Source organism: Marmota marmota, unplaced genomic scaffold (assembly GCF_001458135.2).
Source record: "Marmota marmota marmota unplaced genomic scaffold, marMar, whole genome shotgun sequence".
NCBI lineage: Eukaryota > Metazoa > Chordata > Mammalia > Rodentia > Sciuridae > Marmota > Marmota marmota.
In genome coordinates, this window is record NW_026000240.1 from 16,020,146 (window position 1) to 16,037,538 (window position 17,393).

At 45.4% G+C, this 17,393-nt stretch overlaps 2 protein-coding genes across 4 annotated transcripts in view; one reads left to right on the top strand and one right to left on the bottom strand.

Annotated features, from left to right (window-relative positions):
• The window catches only part of Tm4sf18 (transmembrane 4 L six family member 18), a 13,028-nt gene extending 10,523 nt beyond the window's left edge, over positions 1 to 2,505 (top strand). The window contains exons 4-5 of one of the 2 annotated variants that reach the window (XM_048793945.1): positions 652 to 832; positions 1,762 to 2,505. In XM_048793945.1, the coding sequence (XP_048649902.1) occupies positions 652 to 832; positions 1,762 to 1,776 (196 nt within the window). In that variant the 3' untranslated portion in view covers positions 1,777 to 2,505. The remainder of the gene's footprint in view (positions 1 to 651; positions 833 to 1,761) is intronic. The other variant, XM_015486954.2, reaches the window with a different exon arrangement.
• A 5,798-nt stretch (positions 2,506 to 8,303) lies between these two features.
• Erv3-1 (endogenous retrovirus group 3 member 1, envelope) lies at positions 8,304 to 17,192 on the bottom strand. 2 transcript variants are annotated; one of them, XM_048794252.1, is made up of 3 exons: positions 16,961 to 17,192; positions 16,750 to 16,873; positions 8,304 to 11,209 (listed from the first exon to the last, which is right to left on the bottom strand). In XM_048794252.1, the coding sequence occupies exon 3, from the start codon at positions 10,675 to 10,677 to the stop codon at positions 8,905 to 8,907; it is 1,773 nt and encodes a 590-aa protein (XP_048650209.1). In that variant the 5' UTR covers positions 10,678 to 11,209; positions 16,750 to 16,873; positions 16,961 to 17,192; the 3' UTR covers positions 8,304 to 8,904. The 2 variants fall into 2 exon arrangements, with proteins under 2 accessions (XP_048650209.1, XP_048650208.1); XM_048794251.1 differs by having other exon boundaries at positions 16,750 to 17,192.
• Positions 17,193 to 17,393: the final 201 nt, after the last annotated feature.

Genomic DNA, 17,393 nt, shown 5'->3' on the forward strand with positions numbered 1-17,393 from the left:
TTTTAAAAAAAAAAAAAAAAAAAAAAGAGGTTCTTTATGGGGACCAGAGCTGAGAACAGCAGCATCACCCTGGGAGACTTAGAACTGGAACTCGGTTCCTCCGGACCTGCCGAGCCAGCGCAGTGGAGTGGGGCCTGCATGCTGGGTTCTCACGGGCCTTCCTGTCATCCCGATGCTGGCTCACGTGGTTGCCTTTATTGAAAGGGCTTGGACAGTGTCAAGGAATTTCTAGCGCAATTTTTATCCTTTTGCCATAAATGTGATTTTATGTCCAGAACAAGTCTCCATCCCTGACTGACTTCTCAACTCCCCTTCTTGGAATCTGCAACCTTCTGCTGCCTTCCGCTGTGGTTGACCTGTCTGGGGTTTGTCTTACCTCCTGATCAACTGAGAGTGCCTCCCAGGCAGACACCATGTTTAAACTAAGGGTCTAACTCAGTAACTAAGCATACAGTGTTCAATAGATGCACCTGAATGACTTTTCAAATATATTAATTCATATTACTACACGCTAATATGATGTTATAGTTGTTACAGTTTAATGATAAGGTACTAACTTCCCAAACATATTTAAGTGGCTGTAATTTCAGCCTTGGATCCAATGTAAGCCCAAGCCCAGGCTCTGGTTGGCCATTCCCTCCTCTCTCTCAGTTTTCTGACAGATTCCAGCATGTGGAGCCAGTGTCTGGAGCCCACGCACGTGGTGGAGTGGAACGTGATTTTGTTTTCCATCCTCATAGCCCTGAGTGGGCTTCAGGTGATCGTCTGCCTCGTCAGAATCTCCATTCAGCTTTCCAAGATCCTGTGCGGCACCTACTCCGTCATCATCCAGGTAGTGCTGGTCGCCAGCCTTTTCCCCTTTATCCTGGGGGAAGGTCTCTGCAATCCCTCATTTACCCCCATTTCTACTGCCCTTATTTTTCCTCAAACTCTAAAATCTCAATTTTTTTTCCTGATATTCCAGTCATTTGTTGACTGGCCTCAATGGAATGAATTAAGTCAACAACTGTCAAATCGATGCACTATATTGTATGGTAAAAATAGCCTAAGAGTTTTGAATGAGTGCATTTCATTTCTCTATGTAGAGATAACCAAAAGCATGATGATATTTTACTGTTATTAAGAATTGTCATGCTTATGAGATAATGGAAGGCTCAGGACTTTATCTCACTATTGTTATATTCAAGTAATAATACTTCTTTATACTGAGGACACTAACAAGTGGTTTGAGAAGAGGGGAAATGTCTCATCCTATTGAAACTATTCAACTTCATCTGCTAAAATACTGATAATTTACTTATGGTAAACTACTAAACCTATTCAACAAGTCAAGAGTGAAGAGAAATCTTGAACAAGGAATCTCACATTTTAACAACATATAATGTCAACATCTCTCTGGAGCAGTTTCAAATAGATATTTTCCTATCCTAACTTTTTTTTGCAGTGGGGGTGGGGGCTACCTGGGATTGAATTCAGGGGCACTCTACCACTGAGCCATATCCCCAGCCCTATTTTGTATTTTATTTAGAGACAGGATCTCACCGAGTTGCTTAGCACTTCGCTTTTGCTGAACCTGGCTTTGAACTCACGATCCTCCTACCTCAGCCTCCTGAGATGCTGAGATTACAGACATGCACCACCATGCCCAGCTCCTATCATGTTTTGAATATGCTAAATGTTTAAGTTGCTACCTGGATGATGGGTTATTAATCAAGACAATTTTATAACTTGACTCACTTTGGTTTTTTTCTTTTTCCATAGCCTGGAATCATCTGAATATGGACAAGAGTGTTTTTATTGTCAAGATATAGCTGTCAACCTAAGCCTCAGGCCCACTGAGTACTTTGAGGGTGACCCTGGATGAGGGCATTTCCTACATTTGGTGTTCATCATGCCCATTTGTGAAATTTACAGTCCTCACTGGAAGTGCCAATTGGGCCACCTTTTCATTGAGAATTTTTTTCAAACTAATGTGTCAGGAACTTCACAAGTATATGTAGTTATACCCTTCAATCAAATAAGTCCATTTCCAAGAATCTGTACTATGAAAACAAGTAAGAATATAAGAGAAAATTCTTTGCAAATGTGTATTGCAACATGGTCTAATATTCTGGAAAATAGGAAATCCTCCAAAAATCTAACTTTGGGGGAAGAATTAAAGAGTGGTACATTAAATGTAAAATTATATGATAATTATGAATGATGTTTTAGAGGTTAGGAATAATGCTACATAAAAAAAAGGTTACAAATTTCTGTTTACAGCATTAGCATAACTATTTAAAACAAACCACCAAATAATCAAAGTTTAGGATAAAAACTAAATCTAGTAAAAAATAACAAAATATCAACTGTGATTGATTTGGGTCATAGATGATCTATCTTCCTACTTTTCTATACTTTTTAAAAGTTGTGTTTATTAAATATGTTTTACTATAAATGTTTTTTTAAAACTCATATTTTTACTATTAAAATTTTCTATTTTTTCAACCCTTAAAAGTACATGCTTTGTTCAAGTGTTTTTCAACAATTAGTATTCATAAAAATCATGAAATAGCACTTCAACTTTCAATGAGGAAAATAGTGACCTAGATAACCCAAGAAGTTTTATATAAACGCATATCTTGATCTTCTCTCACTCCTGGTGGTGGGGATGCTGGACTAGAATAGTAGCTATGAAATAAATGAGCAGCTGGGGACCTTCCCACCTGGGCAATGGAGAATCTATGGATCAGTAGATGCCTGTGTCCTGGGAATTACCACTGACCTGTATTGCTAAAGTCAAAAGCATTTAAGGTAGAACATTTACAAACCTTCCATCTGCACACACCATGACACCAGCCATGTCTTATATTTTCCCATCGTCTGTGGGGCCTAGCATAGAGTGGGCCTGCAGGCCCTCCACGTCAACATGCACACCAGGCCCTTCTCCCTGTGTCTCTCTGCTGGGCACCGTCTCCATCACAAACCTGCTGGGCTTCAGCACTCTGCCATTCCCCATTGCTATCCTCCATGCACACAGTCAACACCTGCTCTGAGACACACACACACATACACACACACACAAACTTGCATACTTTTCTCAGAAAAGAGTATTTGGTACACAAATGTGGTCTATGGCATAGTGAGGAAAGATGTATTTTGGAGACAGATTGCTCAGGTTGAAGTCTGGGCTCTGCCTTATTAGCTGTGGGACTAATAAGTTTACTTAGCCTCTCTGTGCCTCGAAACAGGAACAATCATCATTTTATTGTGAAGATTAAGTGGGTTAGTACGTGTAAAACCGCTAGAAATGGGGTAACTTAAATCAGAACTTAGGTCCATTTGGAGCCCAAGATCTGGGATGCCGAGACTTGGAAGTACTACAAAAGCAACCAAAGAAAAGGGAAGAGGAAGGAAATAGGGCCACAGAGGTGACATGACATCCAAATGTGGGAGAGAAAGGAGGAGAAGGTAAGAGGCAGGCAATACTAGGTTAGACTCCCAAATCCAGAGTATAAGGAAGACCATTAGAACAAGAAGCTCAACTTTCCTTATGTCACCAGCTGATACTATGAGCTTAGTGGCCAGGTCCTCAGGTTCCTGGAAGTCCTGCCTGTGGCCTATGCACTTCCATCCCTGGGAAGCTGGGGGTTGGAGGGGGGCGGGTATTCAAGGTCATGTTAGGAAAGACACTGGCCAGTGCTTCCTGCTGTGGGAGATGGTGTCAAAATCAGTCCTGAAGGAGCTACAGCATCTGTCAGGAGTGGAGATGCAGCCAGGTAGCTGGGCAGGCCAGCAGGACATATAGAACCAGACACAACAACTCTTACTTAGAAAGAGCGTTGGATTTGGTGCCAGGCCACTTGGATCAGAAATAACACAGTGCCTGGTCCAAAGAACTTAACCAAATCAAACAAAATGCTTTTTAAGGATTGAGATAAAAACAGATACACATAGGTCCCTATAATTCCTGCCTAAAATGACACTGAATTTATAATAGTTTTGTTTGTTTGTTTGTTTGTTTTGTATCAGGGATTGAACCCAAGGGTGCTTAACCACTGTCCCACATCTCCAGGCCTTTTTATGTTTTATTTAGAGACAGGGTCTCGATAAGTTGCTTAGGACCCTGTGAAATTGCTGAGGCTGGCTTTGAACTCAGGATCCTTCTGTCTCAGCCTCCTGAGCCATTGGGATTCTAGGCATGCGCCACCACTCCCAGCCTAATCCAGTTTTTTTAAAGACACAAGACCACAAATGTGGAGAGGTGAGGGGAAAAAATAACCACAATAAAATTGTAGAAGCTGAGAGGTATCTGAGTAACCAACCCAAGAATCACGGCAAGCTCGAGCTGTCCACGGAACATTGAGAACCAACCTGGTTTGTATATTAGAAACCTCAAAAGGAGACCAGAGATGATACCCGTGTTGAGAATAAATCAGGATCCGGGTCCCCGTTGCCCTTGTGTTGAAGATTGAACACCCAAGAAACACCAAGGCAACCTCAGAAAAGAAGTTTTATTTAAAGGATAGAACAGACACAGACTTTACCCAGGGCGAGGGGACCAGAGCTGGTTTTATTTCATTTCAGATTTCCTTTTTCCTCATGCGCCCTCCTCCTCTTATCTTGCCTATGTGACTAGTTCCTCTCCTCCCAGAGAGGAACTGCTCAGAAGGGTAGGGAACCGTGGGGGAGGTGGGGCAGGGAGGCACTCATTAACAATCCCTTGCTGTGAGGAACAGCTCCCTGGAGGCAGGTCACCTTGGCAACAGGTTGGAGGAGGGGGAAGTGCTCTGGAGGTATCAGCATTTTATTTCCTTTTGAACTCCATCTTCCTGGCCCAATTATCCAGTACCTACACTGTCCTTTTACCCCGACCTTAAAAGGACTCCCAAATGGACCACTGGACCAAGAAGGATTTTGTGAGTCCCATTTCTCTTCTCTCTATGCCACTAGGAAGTGGCAGGTATCTGAAATTTTATTCTTTGGAAAAGTAAAAACAGAGGGTCCCAGAGTTGGAGAAAACTAGACACAGTTACTGCACCCAGAGACCAAATGACTGCATGGCCCAAATACTGGATGCTGGGACACTCCTCCCTGTGAGCCCTCTTATCCCACACAGATCTCGGAAAGTTGGTGGCCATCCAGCCTATCACTTCCCTACACAGACTCTCTAGGGAGTCTGGCCAGGAGGAAAAGCTCACTGGCTGTGCTAGGCAGAATAACACCCCCACCCACCACTGCCCCAATGCCATGTCCTAATCTCTGGAACCCGCAAGTATGTTACCTAGAAAAGCGCTTAGCAGAAGTGATTAAGTTGAGGAGTTTTGAATGATGAGATGGCCCTGCTGGGTTGCCAGGTAAGCCTCACACATCACCAGCATCCTCAAAAAGGGACAAGAGTGTTAGGCACAGAGAGATATGATGCAAGAACCCAGAGAGCAGAAAGTCTTGCTGGCTTTGGACATGGGGTAAGGGGCACAAACAAGGAACACAGTGGACACCAGAACCTGGGAGGACAAGGAGCAACTTCTCCCTGGAAGGAGCCCTGGCCAGCCAGCACTTTCAGGCCTGGGAAGCTGACTTTGGATGTAAGATAATTTGCGCTGTGTTTTGTCTCTAAGTTTGTGGGGGTTGTCGTAGCGCAATAAGAAGCTAATATTCTCATGTTTTAAATAAGCAAATACTTGATAGGAGATTTAAAAAATAAGGTCAAGGACTCCCTCAGAGACCAGAGCAAAAAGAATAAGAAATCTTTAAAACTGGACCAAAAGTCAAAGAAAATTAGAGAACTAGCCAAATAGTCCAACGTCAAATACCAGAAATTTCTAGAAGGAGCAGAGAATCAGAGGGCACAATCATTGCTTTAAAATCCTGGCATAGTGTAGCTAATAAAAAAAATAAAATTAAAATAAAAAAAATAATAATAAATAAATAAATAAAATAAAATCCTGGCATAAAAGAGAATATTCTACAGGCTTCCAGGAACAAAAAGAATAGGTCACCCAGAAAGTAGAGGGACTCACTTAGCTTCAGGCTTCTGATGGGCTAAACTGGACCAACCAGGGAGCAGCACCTTCAGAATTCTAAAGGAAATTGTCTTCCTGATGCTTGACATTTTCCAATGAGCAAGTTTCCCAAAAAAATCCCCTTTACCAAGAAGCCACTGGAGAATGCACTCCTTCCAAATGAGAGAATTTGTCTTCCTCCAAAAAGAGGGAGAAATGGGATTCAGGAAAGAGGAGGTAGGTGAGGGAATCCCCAGGGAGAAGGAAAGGGTGTCCCAGGATGGCAGCTGTTCACCAGGGACAGAGTCCACTGGAGGGAGCCTGTGACTTAGAGACCGAGACCTGCAGGCCAAGCACAGTCACTGCCCTGGAGCCCTGCTGCCAGCACCGCCCTTTAGACTTCTAGACAATACACCTGGGCAAGGTTCTTATCTTCCGTGGCTGGACTTAAGCATCCTGATGTTGCTCCCGCCTTCCCCTCTACTTCCCCCTGTTGGGTCAGCTGAGGACATCCCTTCCACGCCACAGCAAGGCTTCTCCACTGGGAGCTTAGAAGCAAGAGGGACAGAGAGGCTGACTGCTGTGCCCTGGGTTTATCCCGAGAAAGACTCTTGAACCTCAGGGCTGATACAGTCTGACCTTGAGGCAGCTCCCTCATCTTCTCCCAGGAAGCCTCTTCCCACCTTGGCAGAGCTGCCTTTTCTCACTTGGATGGGCTTACACTTGCTGTTCTTGTTTTCTTCAAAAGTAAATAATATATTGCTTAGGGTGAGAAACACAAGGTAGAATGGGAGGGGAAGGAATCAGGCCGTGGGAGCTGCATAAGCTTCTCTGGAATGGAAGCTACAGTCTCCTCTGCAGACCCCAGACACACAACCCTACAGAATAGACGCCTTGGGCTGTCTTGGTCTCTGGGCCCCTGATGAAGCCATTCCTGAAGGATCTAGGGAAAAGGGACCCTAGAAATGAAGAGCCTAGGACATGAGTGGGACCCAGGAGCTTCCACATCAGGGAAGGATGAGGCTGGCCAAGTCCTGCAGTCTGGGAAGCCATGGTTCTGCAGGTGGGAATCTCCATTAAGTGCAGATACTTCCCCTCAGGGAGGGGTCTCTTAGCTCTTCTGAGCTGGAAATGAGGCTCTTGATGCTCTTGGCTATGAGAAAGCAAGTCTCTTTGCTCTGACTTTGAGCCCTGAGCCTCTCCTTTTCATCTACTTTGGCAGAGAGGTGGTTAGAACCAACCCTAAGAGTAGAGGAGATGAGATTGAAGGGGAGTATTTACAAGAATTCTGGAAGCAGTTCCTGTCTTGAGTCAGACTATAATAGCAGGAAACCACTAAGGACAAGTCCCTGTGGACCTGAAGACATAAGAGGACAGCAAGGGGCAGAATGAGGCTCACTCAAAGAATTCAGGGGCCAGGTATCATTAAACTCCATTAATTATAGGTTATTGGAGCTCAGGGACCAGAAATAGAGATTGCTCCTGTAATTAGTTCATTTTCTGTTGCTATGACAGAATATGGGGAGCTGGGTACTTTATAAAGAAAGGGGGCTTATTTAAATAGTTCACTGGTTTGGAAGCTGCAAGTCCAAGATCAGGTAGCCCCATTGCTTTAGCCTCTGGTAAAGGCCTTTTGGCAACATGGCAGATGGCATCAAGGCAGGAACATATGAGAGCAGGACATCACACCAAGAGGCAGGAAGCCAGAAACATTCAGGGCTGAGGCTTGGTCTTTATAACAATTCATGTCTATATTAACCTCCTCTGAGAGCATAGCCCTAATGACCTAATCACCTTCCATGAGATCCCAGCTCTTAAAGGTCCTACCATGATATCATCACACTGGGACCTAGCTTCAAGGGCCTGAACTCTTGGGGAACACTCTCAAACCATATGTAAACCACAGCAGATTCTTCATGTTAAGAGGAGTTCTGGGTGAGTCATACTAAATCATTTTTTTAAAGTGTCTTTGGGGAATAAGATGCTCATTTGATCTCAAGCTTCATCTTTGAGAATGACTTCTCAATCACAAAGGTAAATGTTACCTTTGCAATGGAGAGATCTAGTAGACACCACCTTTCCCAAGAGACCAAGTTGAGCATAGCAGACCCTTGGATCCTCCTCCAATTTCCCTTGTTCCACCACACAGGGCCTCTCCAGACTGTTCCAGAATAGGCAGACAACTTCTGCATCTCTGTTCCTGAAGAAACTCTCTGGAGATGGGAGCATGTGGTTCGACCAGTGAGTGTTGTTGGATAAATCCCATGACTTCCGTGCCTGTGGGTGATGTAGGACAGATGAAGCTGGACACTGGAGGAATCAGCAAGAAGCAGGTTTATTGGCTACAGTGATTCAGAGTGAGGCCCGTGTGCAAGAAAGTCCTCTGGACCCCGAGTCTGGAAATTCTTGGAACTTCATACCCAGTTGGGGGTGGGGAGTGGGGGCTTGGAGGTTTACATATTTGTAGGAATCTACATAAAATTTTAATTCACAGAAAGTGTTTTTCGTCCCAGTTTTTTTTTTTAGATTAGACAGGTTTTACAGGTTTATCACAAAAGCAGAAGTAACATCATCAAGTCTTCAGCCAAACTTAGCTTTGCAAGACAGAACAACTTTGTCCTCACAAAAAATAGGAAGTCCTAACCCGTATGGAATTTTTTAACAGAGATTTTTGCTGCAATTCTGTTAATAAGAACAACTGTGGGCTGAGGATATAGTTCAGTTGGTAAAGTGCTTGCCTCACATGCACAAGGCCCTGGGTTCAATCTCTAGCACCACAAAAGAGAAAAAAAAAAAAAAAAAAACAGAACAATTGTGGTGAGGGTCTCTAGAGAAGCTTAATTGAGATTTTTAGTGGAGGGGGGGTGTCACAACAATCTCCCCCCCTTTAATACTGTACTCCACAATTTAATTTTTTAAATTAAAGAGCATCATTATCACCTTCTTGCCTTAAAGTCTTATATAATGCCAAAATCTTATTTGTTGTCCTTCTTTCAATAGCTGCTTCCATAGTAGACCCAATAGTTTTAATGCACAGGGGAGCCAAACATGGGAGCAATAAACAAGTTAACAGCAGAAGACCTACTATACCAATTAAGCTTTTAAATCCACCAAGAGTTGAAAACCATCCTCCAAACAGTGAGCTTGGATCCCAAGCTTTAAAACCCTTCCAGGTTTGAACTGGCACATGTGCTAGTTTTCTTATGTTGCTGGCTATGTCTTTGACTGCCTGTCCATTGTCATCTATTTGGATGCAACAGTCTGAGCTGTTGAACTTTCCACACACTCCCCCTTCCTCAGCCAGTAGGTAATCTAATGCCAAGCGGTTTTGATAGATAGCTGCTCTCATCTGTGTTTGTTGTGTGGCTAGGAGGTCAAAGGCTGTGGCAGTCTGATTAGTAATAATTTCTAGTACAGCTTGTAGGCGAATGATCCTGTTTAGCATGTAAATAGGAGTTCTATAGCCCCAACTGCCATCCTGTGCCCAGGTAGCGGGACCATAAGTGGCAATAATTCTCTGAGGTGGCCAGTCATCCTCAGCCCAAGTTTGTTGACCTCCTAGATCAAGTCCTTTCCCAATGGACCTCTTTTTCCTTGGCCCTAGGTCCTCATACAAGGGGATCCCTAGGTCTTTTCCAGTTGTATTTGGCAATAGGAAAAATCCAGGTTTAATAGTACCAATAGTGCAGGTTCCCCTCCAGTTTGTTGGGAGGTGGGTATAGGCCTTTTTTCCACAGATCCAAAATAGTCCATCAGGTGCTTTCCAATTAGAGGAGGCTGGATTGCTCCAGAATTTGTGGATCTCAGGGATGCTCCGAAAAGAACTGATTTGGTTAGTGTCTGAACTGGTACAGTTAAAAAGAACTCTTTTCTTTAAGGGCTTTTTGCATATAAGACCCCTAATCCCCAGCCAATGTGGTTTATCTGCCCAAAACCAAGTAGGTTTTCTAGGCCACCAGGTGGAATTCCAGAACAATATTCTGTTACACGGGGTTTCACCTACCCACTGGGTGTGGTGAGGTCCAAACCTTCCAATACATTCCTTACCAAGTACTTCTGAAGTGAGGACCCAGCCCTGGGGCCTTTCAATTTTTAGTTCCACATGAGTCTTATTCCACAGTAGTAAGGAGTAAGCATCTAGACTTGTTCCGGTCCAGGGCCATTCTTCACTCATCAGGGCCCCTCCACACACCCAACAGTTTTTAACCCCAAGGCTTTTAGCTATTCTTTCTGCTAGGTCCAGAAAGAGATTTTTCCCCAAAGAAGGAAGGTTGAGATTTGGACTTAATCCCCCATATAGTTTAGCAGCAGGGCTAGGACTTACGGTGGGTCTTAGAGCAATCGAACTTGAATCACTTTTTATAAAGTTTTCCCATGTCAGAGGCTGAGGATCCAGCGGCCAGCAATACCAAATTCCATTGGTAGGGGGGAAATTCCCTGGGCAAATTATATCCCCCTTATATTGGGATTCAATCCAAGCCATGTAGACTCTTTTTCTTTCCCAGAGACAAACAGTCATCCTCTTATAGCATCTTTCTGGTGGGGCAGATCCTAAATATATAGTTTGAATCACCCCTTCATTATAATAGATTGATTTGACACATGGTTCACATGATTTCCACTCTTGGGGCAGGAGTGGGGTAGAGCTTCCTAAGATTATCAAAGGAAACCAAACTAAATGGTAGACCAACATTTTGGTTAGGCTAGGCTAAACAGTATAAGTTAACAAAGCCAAACTAAGAACACCAAACAAACCCGAGTAAACCTATAAAGCAAGGTAAAAAAGGACAAATAAAATTTTGTTACCAAGAGTCCAGTCAGTAGGAGTCACTGTTATCAAACCTGTAGCAAAAACCAAGCAGAAAACTATATATAGGGATAGAAGTAAGGGGTGTCAATGCATTTCAGTATAAGAACTATCTTGGCGGCTGAAAGAGTCTATTTGTCCTGATGGTAAGTCTATCTTCCTCTGTGTGTTGATCAGCCAGCCTCTGAGTGGCCAAAGCAGGGTTGTGGTCTTCTCGAGCTTCGACCGTGCGCAGTCTAGTCAGCTTGCGGAGTGACTAGAACAGGGCTGTTGTCCTTCTGATCCTCAAGCTTCTCCAGAGCTTCCTTCCTCTGGATGGGCAGCTTCAGGGATGCAGCAGGGTCTGGAGAGCAACTCAGTCCACAGCTGCGGGCTTGAGCCTGGTGTTATGAATCCAGGGACCAACTCGGAACTTTTCCTGCAGTTGGGGTAGATAAAATAACAGTGAAAAGACCCTTCCAAAGAGGTTTCAGGGGCTGAGCGTTTCATTCTTTGATTCAGACCAAATCTCCAGGCTTGAAGGAGTGTGCATCTGTGGTCAAACTTACTAGCAATCTTCCCCTGATTCATTGGTTGAGAGTCTGTAAGGTTTTCCCTAAAGCCAGAAGCTGTTGTCTCAATGTTAATTCTCCTATGTCTCTTAAGTCTCCCTGTAATCCCCTGGTATGTGGGGCGGGGGGGCTCCCACACATTATCTCATAAGGAGAGAATCCAGTACTCCTAGTGGGAGTGGATCTAATTCTTAACAGTGCAATAGGGAGGAGTTCATCCCAATGCAGGTGAGTTTTCTGACACAGTTTACCCAGTTGAGCCTTTAAAGTCCAATTTATCTTTTCAACTTTACCAGAACTCTGTGACCTACGGCCAGTATGTGGCTTCCATCTGATCTATTTTTTAATTAATTGGTAGACTTTTATTTTATATATTTATATGTGGTGCTGAGAATTGAACTCAGTGCCTCGCACATACCAAGTAAGTGCACGACTCCTGAGCCACGACCCAGTTGCCATCTGATATTTAAACTCTGCCACAAAATCTGGCCCATTGTCTGAGCCAATGGTTATTGGGATGCCAAATCTGGGAAAAATCTCTAGCCTTCTCTGTGCAGGTTGGAAAGGCTTCAACCCAGCCAGAGTAAGCACACAAAAACCAGTTCAGTGAAGTCTACTTCCAGGTCCTCACAAGGTGATCCTCCTGTAGTTTGGATTTCTGGTGGAAGCCTTGGCCCCTGGCAAGGGGTTGTTGTGGGCACAAATCTCACATTGTTCACAGATCACCCAGGAGATGCTTGCGAAAATCTCTACCATCTGCCTGGGAGATATCTTCCTTTTTCAGTCTTAAACCAATTACTTCCATGTTGGGAGTATTTGGGTTTCCATTTTCTTCGAGGGTCAGACAGAAGAAATGGCAGTTAAGCCTGAGACTAGATTTCCTTCCTGTTTCCTGCAGGCAGCTAAGCTGGCCTTTCTGTCTGCTCTTTGGGTTGCCCTGAGCAACCATGGTGTTTCCCCTTTGGTGGTCTGGCACTTATAACTGCACATTTCTGAGTGCCTGTACTGTACCTAGAAGATTAGGAATTTCCTGTCTATATTTTGGGCCTTTCCCTCCTGAGTTAATCAGCCCCTTCTCTTTATATAAGGCCCCATGAACATTAAGGGTGGTGAAACCATATTTTTAGTCTGTGTAGATATTTTCAGAGATTCCTGCTGCCAATTGGAGTGCTCAGGTCAGAGCAATATGTTCTGCCTCAACAATGGAGTCCAGAGTGACCACTGCATATCTAGCAAGACATATCCCATCCTTTATGAAACTGCTTTCATTTGTGAAGTACTCTGCATCAGAGTCCTTGAGGGGGTGATCTGCCAGGTCTGGTCTGCTGGAGGCCTATTGCACTGACCTCAATACAGTTGTGATCAGGTTGTTCAGTTCCACAGGCAGCAGAGTTGCTAGGTCTAGAGTTGGGACGACTTCACCACGGATATATAGATTTTCACATAGCAAGCCCTGGTATTTGACCATCCTCTCATTAGTCAGCCAATATTATCCTTTATAGTCTAACAATGCCAAAATTAAATGAGGAACTCTGACAATCAGTTTTTGTCCCATAGCCAGTTTATCAGCTTCCAACATCAGAAGGGCTCTGGCTGCAAAGGCCCATAAACAAGATGGCCAACCTTGGGCTACAGAGTCCAGCTGTTTAGAAAGATATTCCACTGGACCATACCACGTCCCTGGCATTTGAGTCAGGACTCCTACAGCTATTTCAGACTGCTCATGGACATACAGAGAGAAGGGCTTTGGGAGGTCAGGGATTCCCTAGTCCAGGTGCACTGGTGAGGGCTTGATTAATATCCTCAAAGGCCTTTTGTTGCACTGGGCCCCCACATCAGAGGCTCCCATTCTCCCCTCTTTGTGGCTTCAGAGAGGGGTTTTGCCATAAATAAAAAGTTGGGGATCCGTATGTGACAGAATCCTGCAGTACTAAGAACTCTTTGATTTGACAGCAGGTTGAAGGGAACAGAATTTAGCAGATCGCCTATTTCCTCTTGGGGCCCAGTTGCCATTGACCCTAAGTCAGATAGAAACCAAGGTACTTGACTTTTTCTTGACAAGATCTGGGCTTCCTTCTTTGAAACTTTGTATCCAGGCTTATATAGGAGAGTGAGAAGCAGCTGTGTCCCTTTCATGCAGTCCTCTCTGGTTGTTCTGGGTAGCAACGGATCGTCTATGTATGGCAGCCATGTATACCCACATTGCTTTTCAGGAAAGTCAGAGGCCAGCGCTATCCCAAAGGTGGTTGGTGAGTTTTTGAAAACTTGTCATAGCCTATTCCAGGTCCACTGGCCTCTGTTCTCATTGGCGTCTTCCCATTGGAAGGCAAAGGGTGGTGACTCTGTGGTGCCAGTTGAATGCAGAGAAGGCATCTTTAAGGTCCAGGCATGTGAAATAGGTTGCTTCAGCTAGGGAAGACTTAGGAGAGTTTGTGGATTGGGGACCACAGGATATAAGGTGACTGTGGCTTGATTTACTGCGTATAAATCTTGGACTGGCCAGTAATCATCAGTTCCTGGTTTCTGGACAGGCACAAAAGGTTGATTGGCTAGTGATTGGCAAGGCCTGAGAATTCCAACTTGTGCCTTATGAGGAATATGGTAGTATCTCAGGTGTACCAGTATGGCTCCTGGTTTTAAATTCACCACCACTGGGGGAATGTTCTGGGCTAGTCCAGGTGGATTGTCCTCTGCCCATACTCCCAGTACTTGGCAAGGGAGCTCTGGTCCATGTTATGGTGTCTGTACAAGGTTGAGGAGGCACCACTCTTCTTCCTAGGGAATTGTAAGGGTTAAAATTCTTGCTCAGGTTTTCCCAATGGTAAGGCTGCCTGGCCTTTTGCATCAAAAATTATCTGGGCTCAGAGCTTTCCTAGCAGGTCTCAACCCATCAGTGGCACCGGGTACAGGAACTCATGGACCACTTCGTGACCTGCTAAATTGCAACACTGAGACAACAGGAAAGGATGACAAGCTTTGTTGCCCAGGGATCCCACAACTGTGGTCTGCTTCTTTGAAAGTAGGCCCACAGGTTGGGTCACCACAGAATGGAGGGCCTCACTCTCCATAGGTTGGCCCCCTATAAGCATTCGTACCCCCAGAGGGATAGAGCCCAGTCAGTCCTAGCACTCATCATAATTTTCCATGGCTGCCAGTCCCACAAAATCTTTCCTCGGGTGATTTTATCATGGGGTGTCTGCAGTGTTGAGCTTCATGGGGGACAGATTTAGGCCTGGTATTACCCTTGAATGGCTTTGCCTCTCATTCTGGTAAGGAGTAGTAGCAACCAGTTGTCTCCCTTCAGTTGGGGCATTCATTTTCCCAGTGGCTCTCTAGATGGCAGCAGGCACATTGGTTTAGTCTCAGCCTATTCCCCTGGTGAGGTGGTCCCTCCATCCAGACCTTCCTCCCACCCTGCATCTGGCCCCAATTTTGATATTTGTTTTGGCTTTGTCCTGGTGGGACACCCCCTCCCCCGGCTTGGGTGGCTCTCAGGTTTGCAGTAAGGGCAAGTGCAAGGAGAGACCCATCCTCTTCTTCATCTTTTGGTCTGCTTCTTGCTGGGCCTCTTGGTCTTGGTTGACAAACACTGTGGTGGCCACTTCAACCAGCTCACTGGCATTCTTCCCAGAAAAACCCTCTAGTTTTTGTAGTTTTCAGCAAATGTCACCCTGAACCTGTCCCACAAAGGCAGCCTTGATTATCTGTTGATGTCTGGTGCCTCGGGATCAAAGGGAGTGAAGAGTTGGAAGGCCTCACATGGAACTGCTTGGATCACCCATCTATGCTCCTCCATATTGAATAATCAGAAGGAGCTGGCAGCGGTCAGCCCAGGTAGGCTGATGTGTTTGGACAATGGATTGCACAGATCAATCATGGCCTGGGGCTTCTCTGTGTAGGAGCAAGTATGATTTTTCCAATTCAAGAGATCAGTGATGATGAAAGGCTGATACACAAAAATGCATTGTCCTCCGCAGACATTTCCCTCCTGGTCAACATTGGCAGGTCCTCTTGTGTCTCGTAGGAGCATCTGGATAGCTCTTAACTGGGTCGTGACTCTGGTTTTGGGACAGGTTCCCATCTTGGTCTTGGGGGGCAGAGGAGGAATCTTTGGCCCTGGGGAAGACTCTGGCCCTACAGACATCAAGGAGGAAGGAGTAGCCTGTGTCAAAAGGCCATCATCTGCTGTCTTTGGGGACAAAGGGTCTGAGGGGCCAGCCTGTTGTCTTGGTGGTCCTGGCAAGGTCCCATAGTGTGGCATGTAAGTTGGTGGGTTCTCTTCTGGCTCACTGGGCAAAACTGGTTCCTTTTCTTTGTCAGGTATTCTCTGCTTAGTTGCATTTTTGGGAGGTCTTACAGACCGCTATAGTCCAAGCTAACATCAACCTGGACTGTCCATCTAGACAGACTCTCAACCAAGGGGGCTGTTTCTGTACTATCTCGTGGGAGCAATCAATGTAAGGGAGCTAGTCTGGGGGTTCCAACAACTATTTAAAAGATCTCAGCATTTTTTTTTAAAGAGAGAGTGAGAGAGAGAATTTTTTTTAATAAAAATTTTTTAATTATCAGCAGACACAACATCTTTGTTTGTATGTGGTGCTGAGGATCGAACCTGGGCCGCACGCATGCCAGGCGAGCGCACTACCGCTTGAGCCACATCCCCAGCCCAAGATCTCAACATTGATAGGCTTATCTAAAGATCCTTCTGGTGGCCAGCCCACACCTACGATGGGCCATTCTAATTCACAGAGAGTATGCAACCTTTGTGGAGTGAGTTTCATTCCACAGTCTCCATTAAAACCTTTCTTAAAGTTTCTCAACATACATTCCAAGGGGTTTAAGGGACTCAGTTTCCTTTGTGCGCCTCCCATGTTCCACCCTGCATGGAGTCTCACAATTAGGACAAGACTCACTCTGGTCCTCTCGGGCCATTCCCCTCCCAGGGACTTAAGGTCCTCTCAGCCTTGAGGGTTGGCATCAACCCCCAACCTGGAGCTTTCACCTGGACGTTGATTGGTGGGGTCCACCACAGTCTGTACGTGGCACCACAGAACCGCGGATTGAAACTTCACACTCGCTTGGCCCTCGGGTCAGGTTGGAGCCCTTCCTTCATCTGTCTCTTCACACGTTTCACACACCTTCACACAGACGTGATCAGAGCAAAATTTCTATACTGCCCAAATCCCCAAAATTCCACAAATTCCAAAACCAAAGAAGGAGTCATGGTTTCCCTTCTGCAGGCTGACCCCAAACAGAGACTACTCAGGCGACTCCCTGGGTCCTTTTCTGCTCCAACTCCTTTTGGAAGTTACTCAGGACCCTCAGAGGGTGATCGAGCCTATCTTCCACCGGCTTAGGCCTCTATGGGGAAGTCAGGTGGGCTACCACTAATGGACCTGGGTCTTACCTGCTCAGTCGGGCGGTGCTCCAAGTTCCCTAGTCTTGCTTCCTGTTCCTCCTGGGCTCCCTTGTGCTGGGGCAGCCACTCCAGGGCACTGGGTAAGTCACTTCACCTTCAGGCAAAGAGTCACCTGTGTCACACCAAAGAGAAGTGTTGTCCTCTACTGTCCCAGAAAAGCCAGACCCCTAGACAAGAAAGGCAGAAAAGCCATCTTCACCTCCACCATCCCATCTGGGTCACCAAATGATGTAGGACAGATAGTGCTGGGCACCCAAGGAATTAGCAGGAAGCAGATTGTTGGCTGCAGTGGTCCAGAGGATTTTATTCAGTATGAGCCTCAATTCCTCGGGTGTCCAGCCTCATCTGTCCTACATCATCAGCAAGGTCACTCTGACGGTGGTGTGGCTCAGTTGCTCAGAGTCCCCAGCTGGGCTGGCCCCACGTGCTCATAGCAGTCACCCCATCTCAAGTGGACTTTTCCACTTCCTGCCCTGCTTCCTCACTCCCACGTGCTTCCTGAGATCATGTCCCAAATAAACCACTTGTACTAAACTCTTTGTCTCAGGGTCTGCTTTTTGGGAGAAAAAAAAAAAAAAGACTCCTAACATCACCAGCACAGGTGTGCGTGGAGAGCATATGCTTCCAGATGC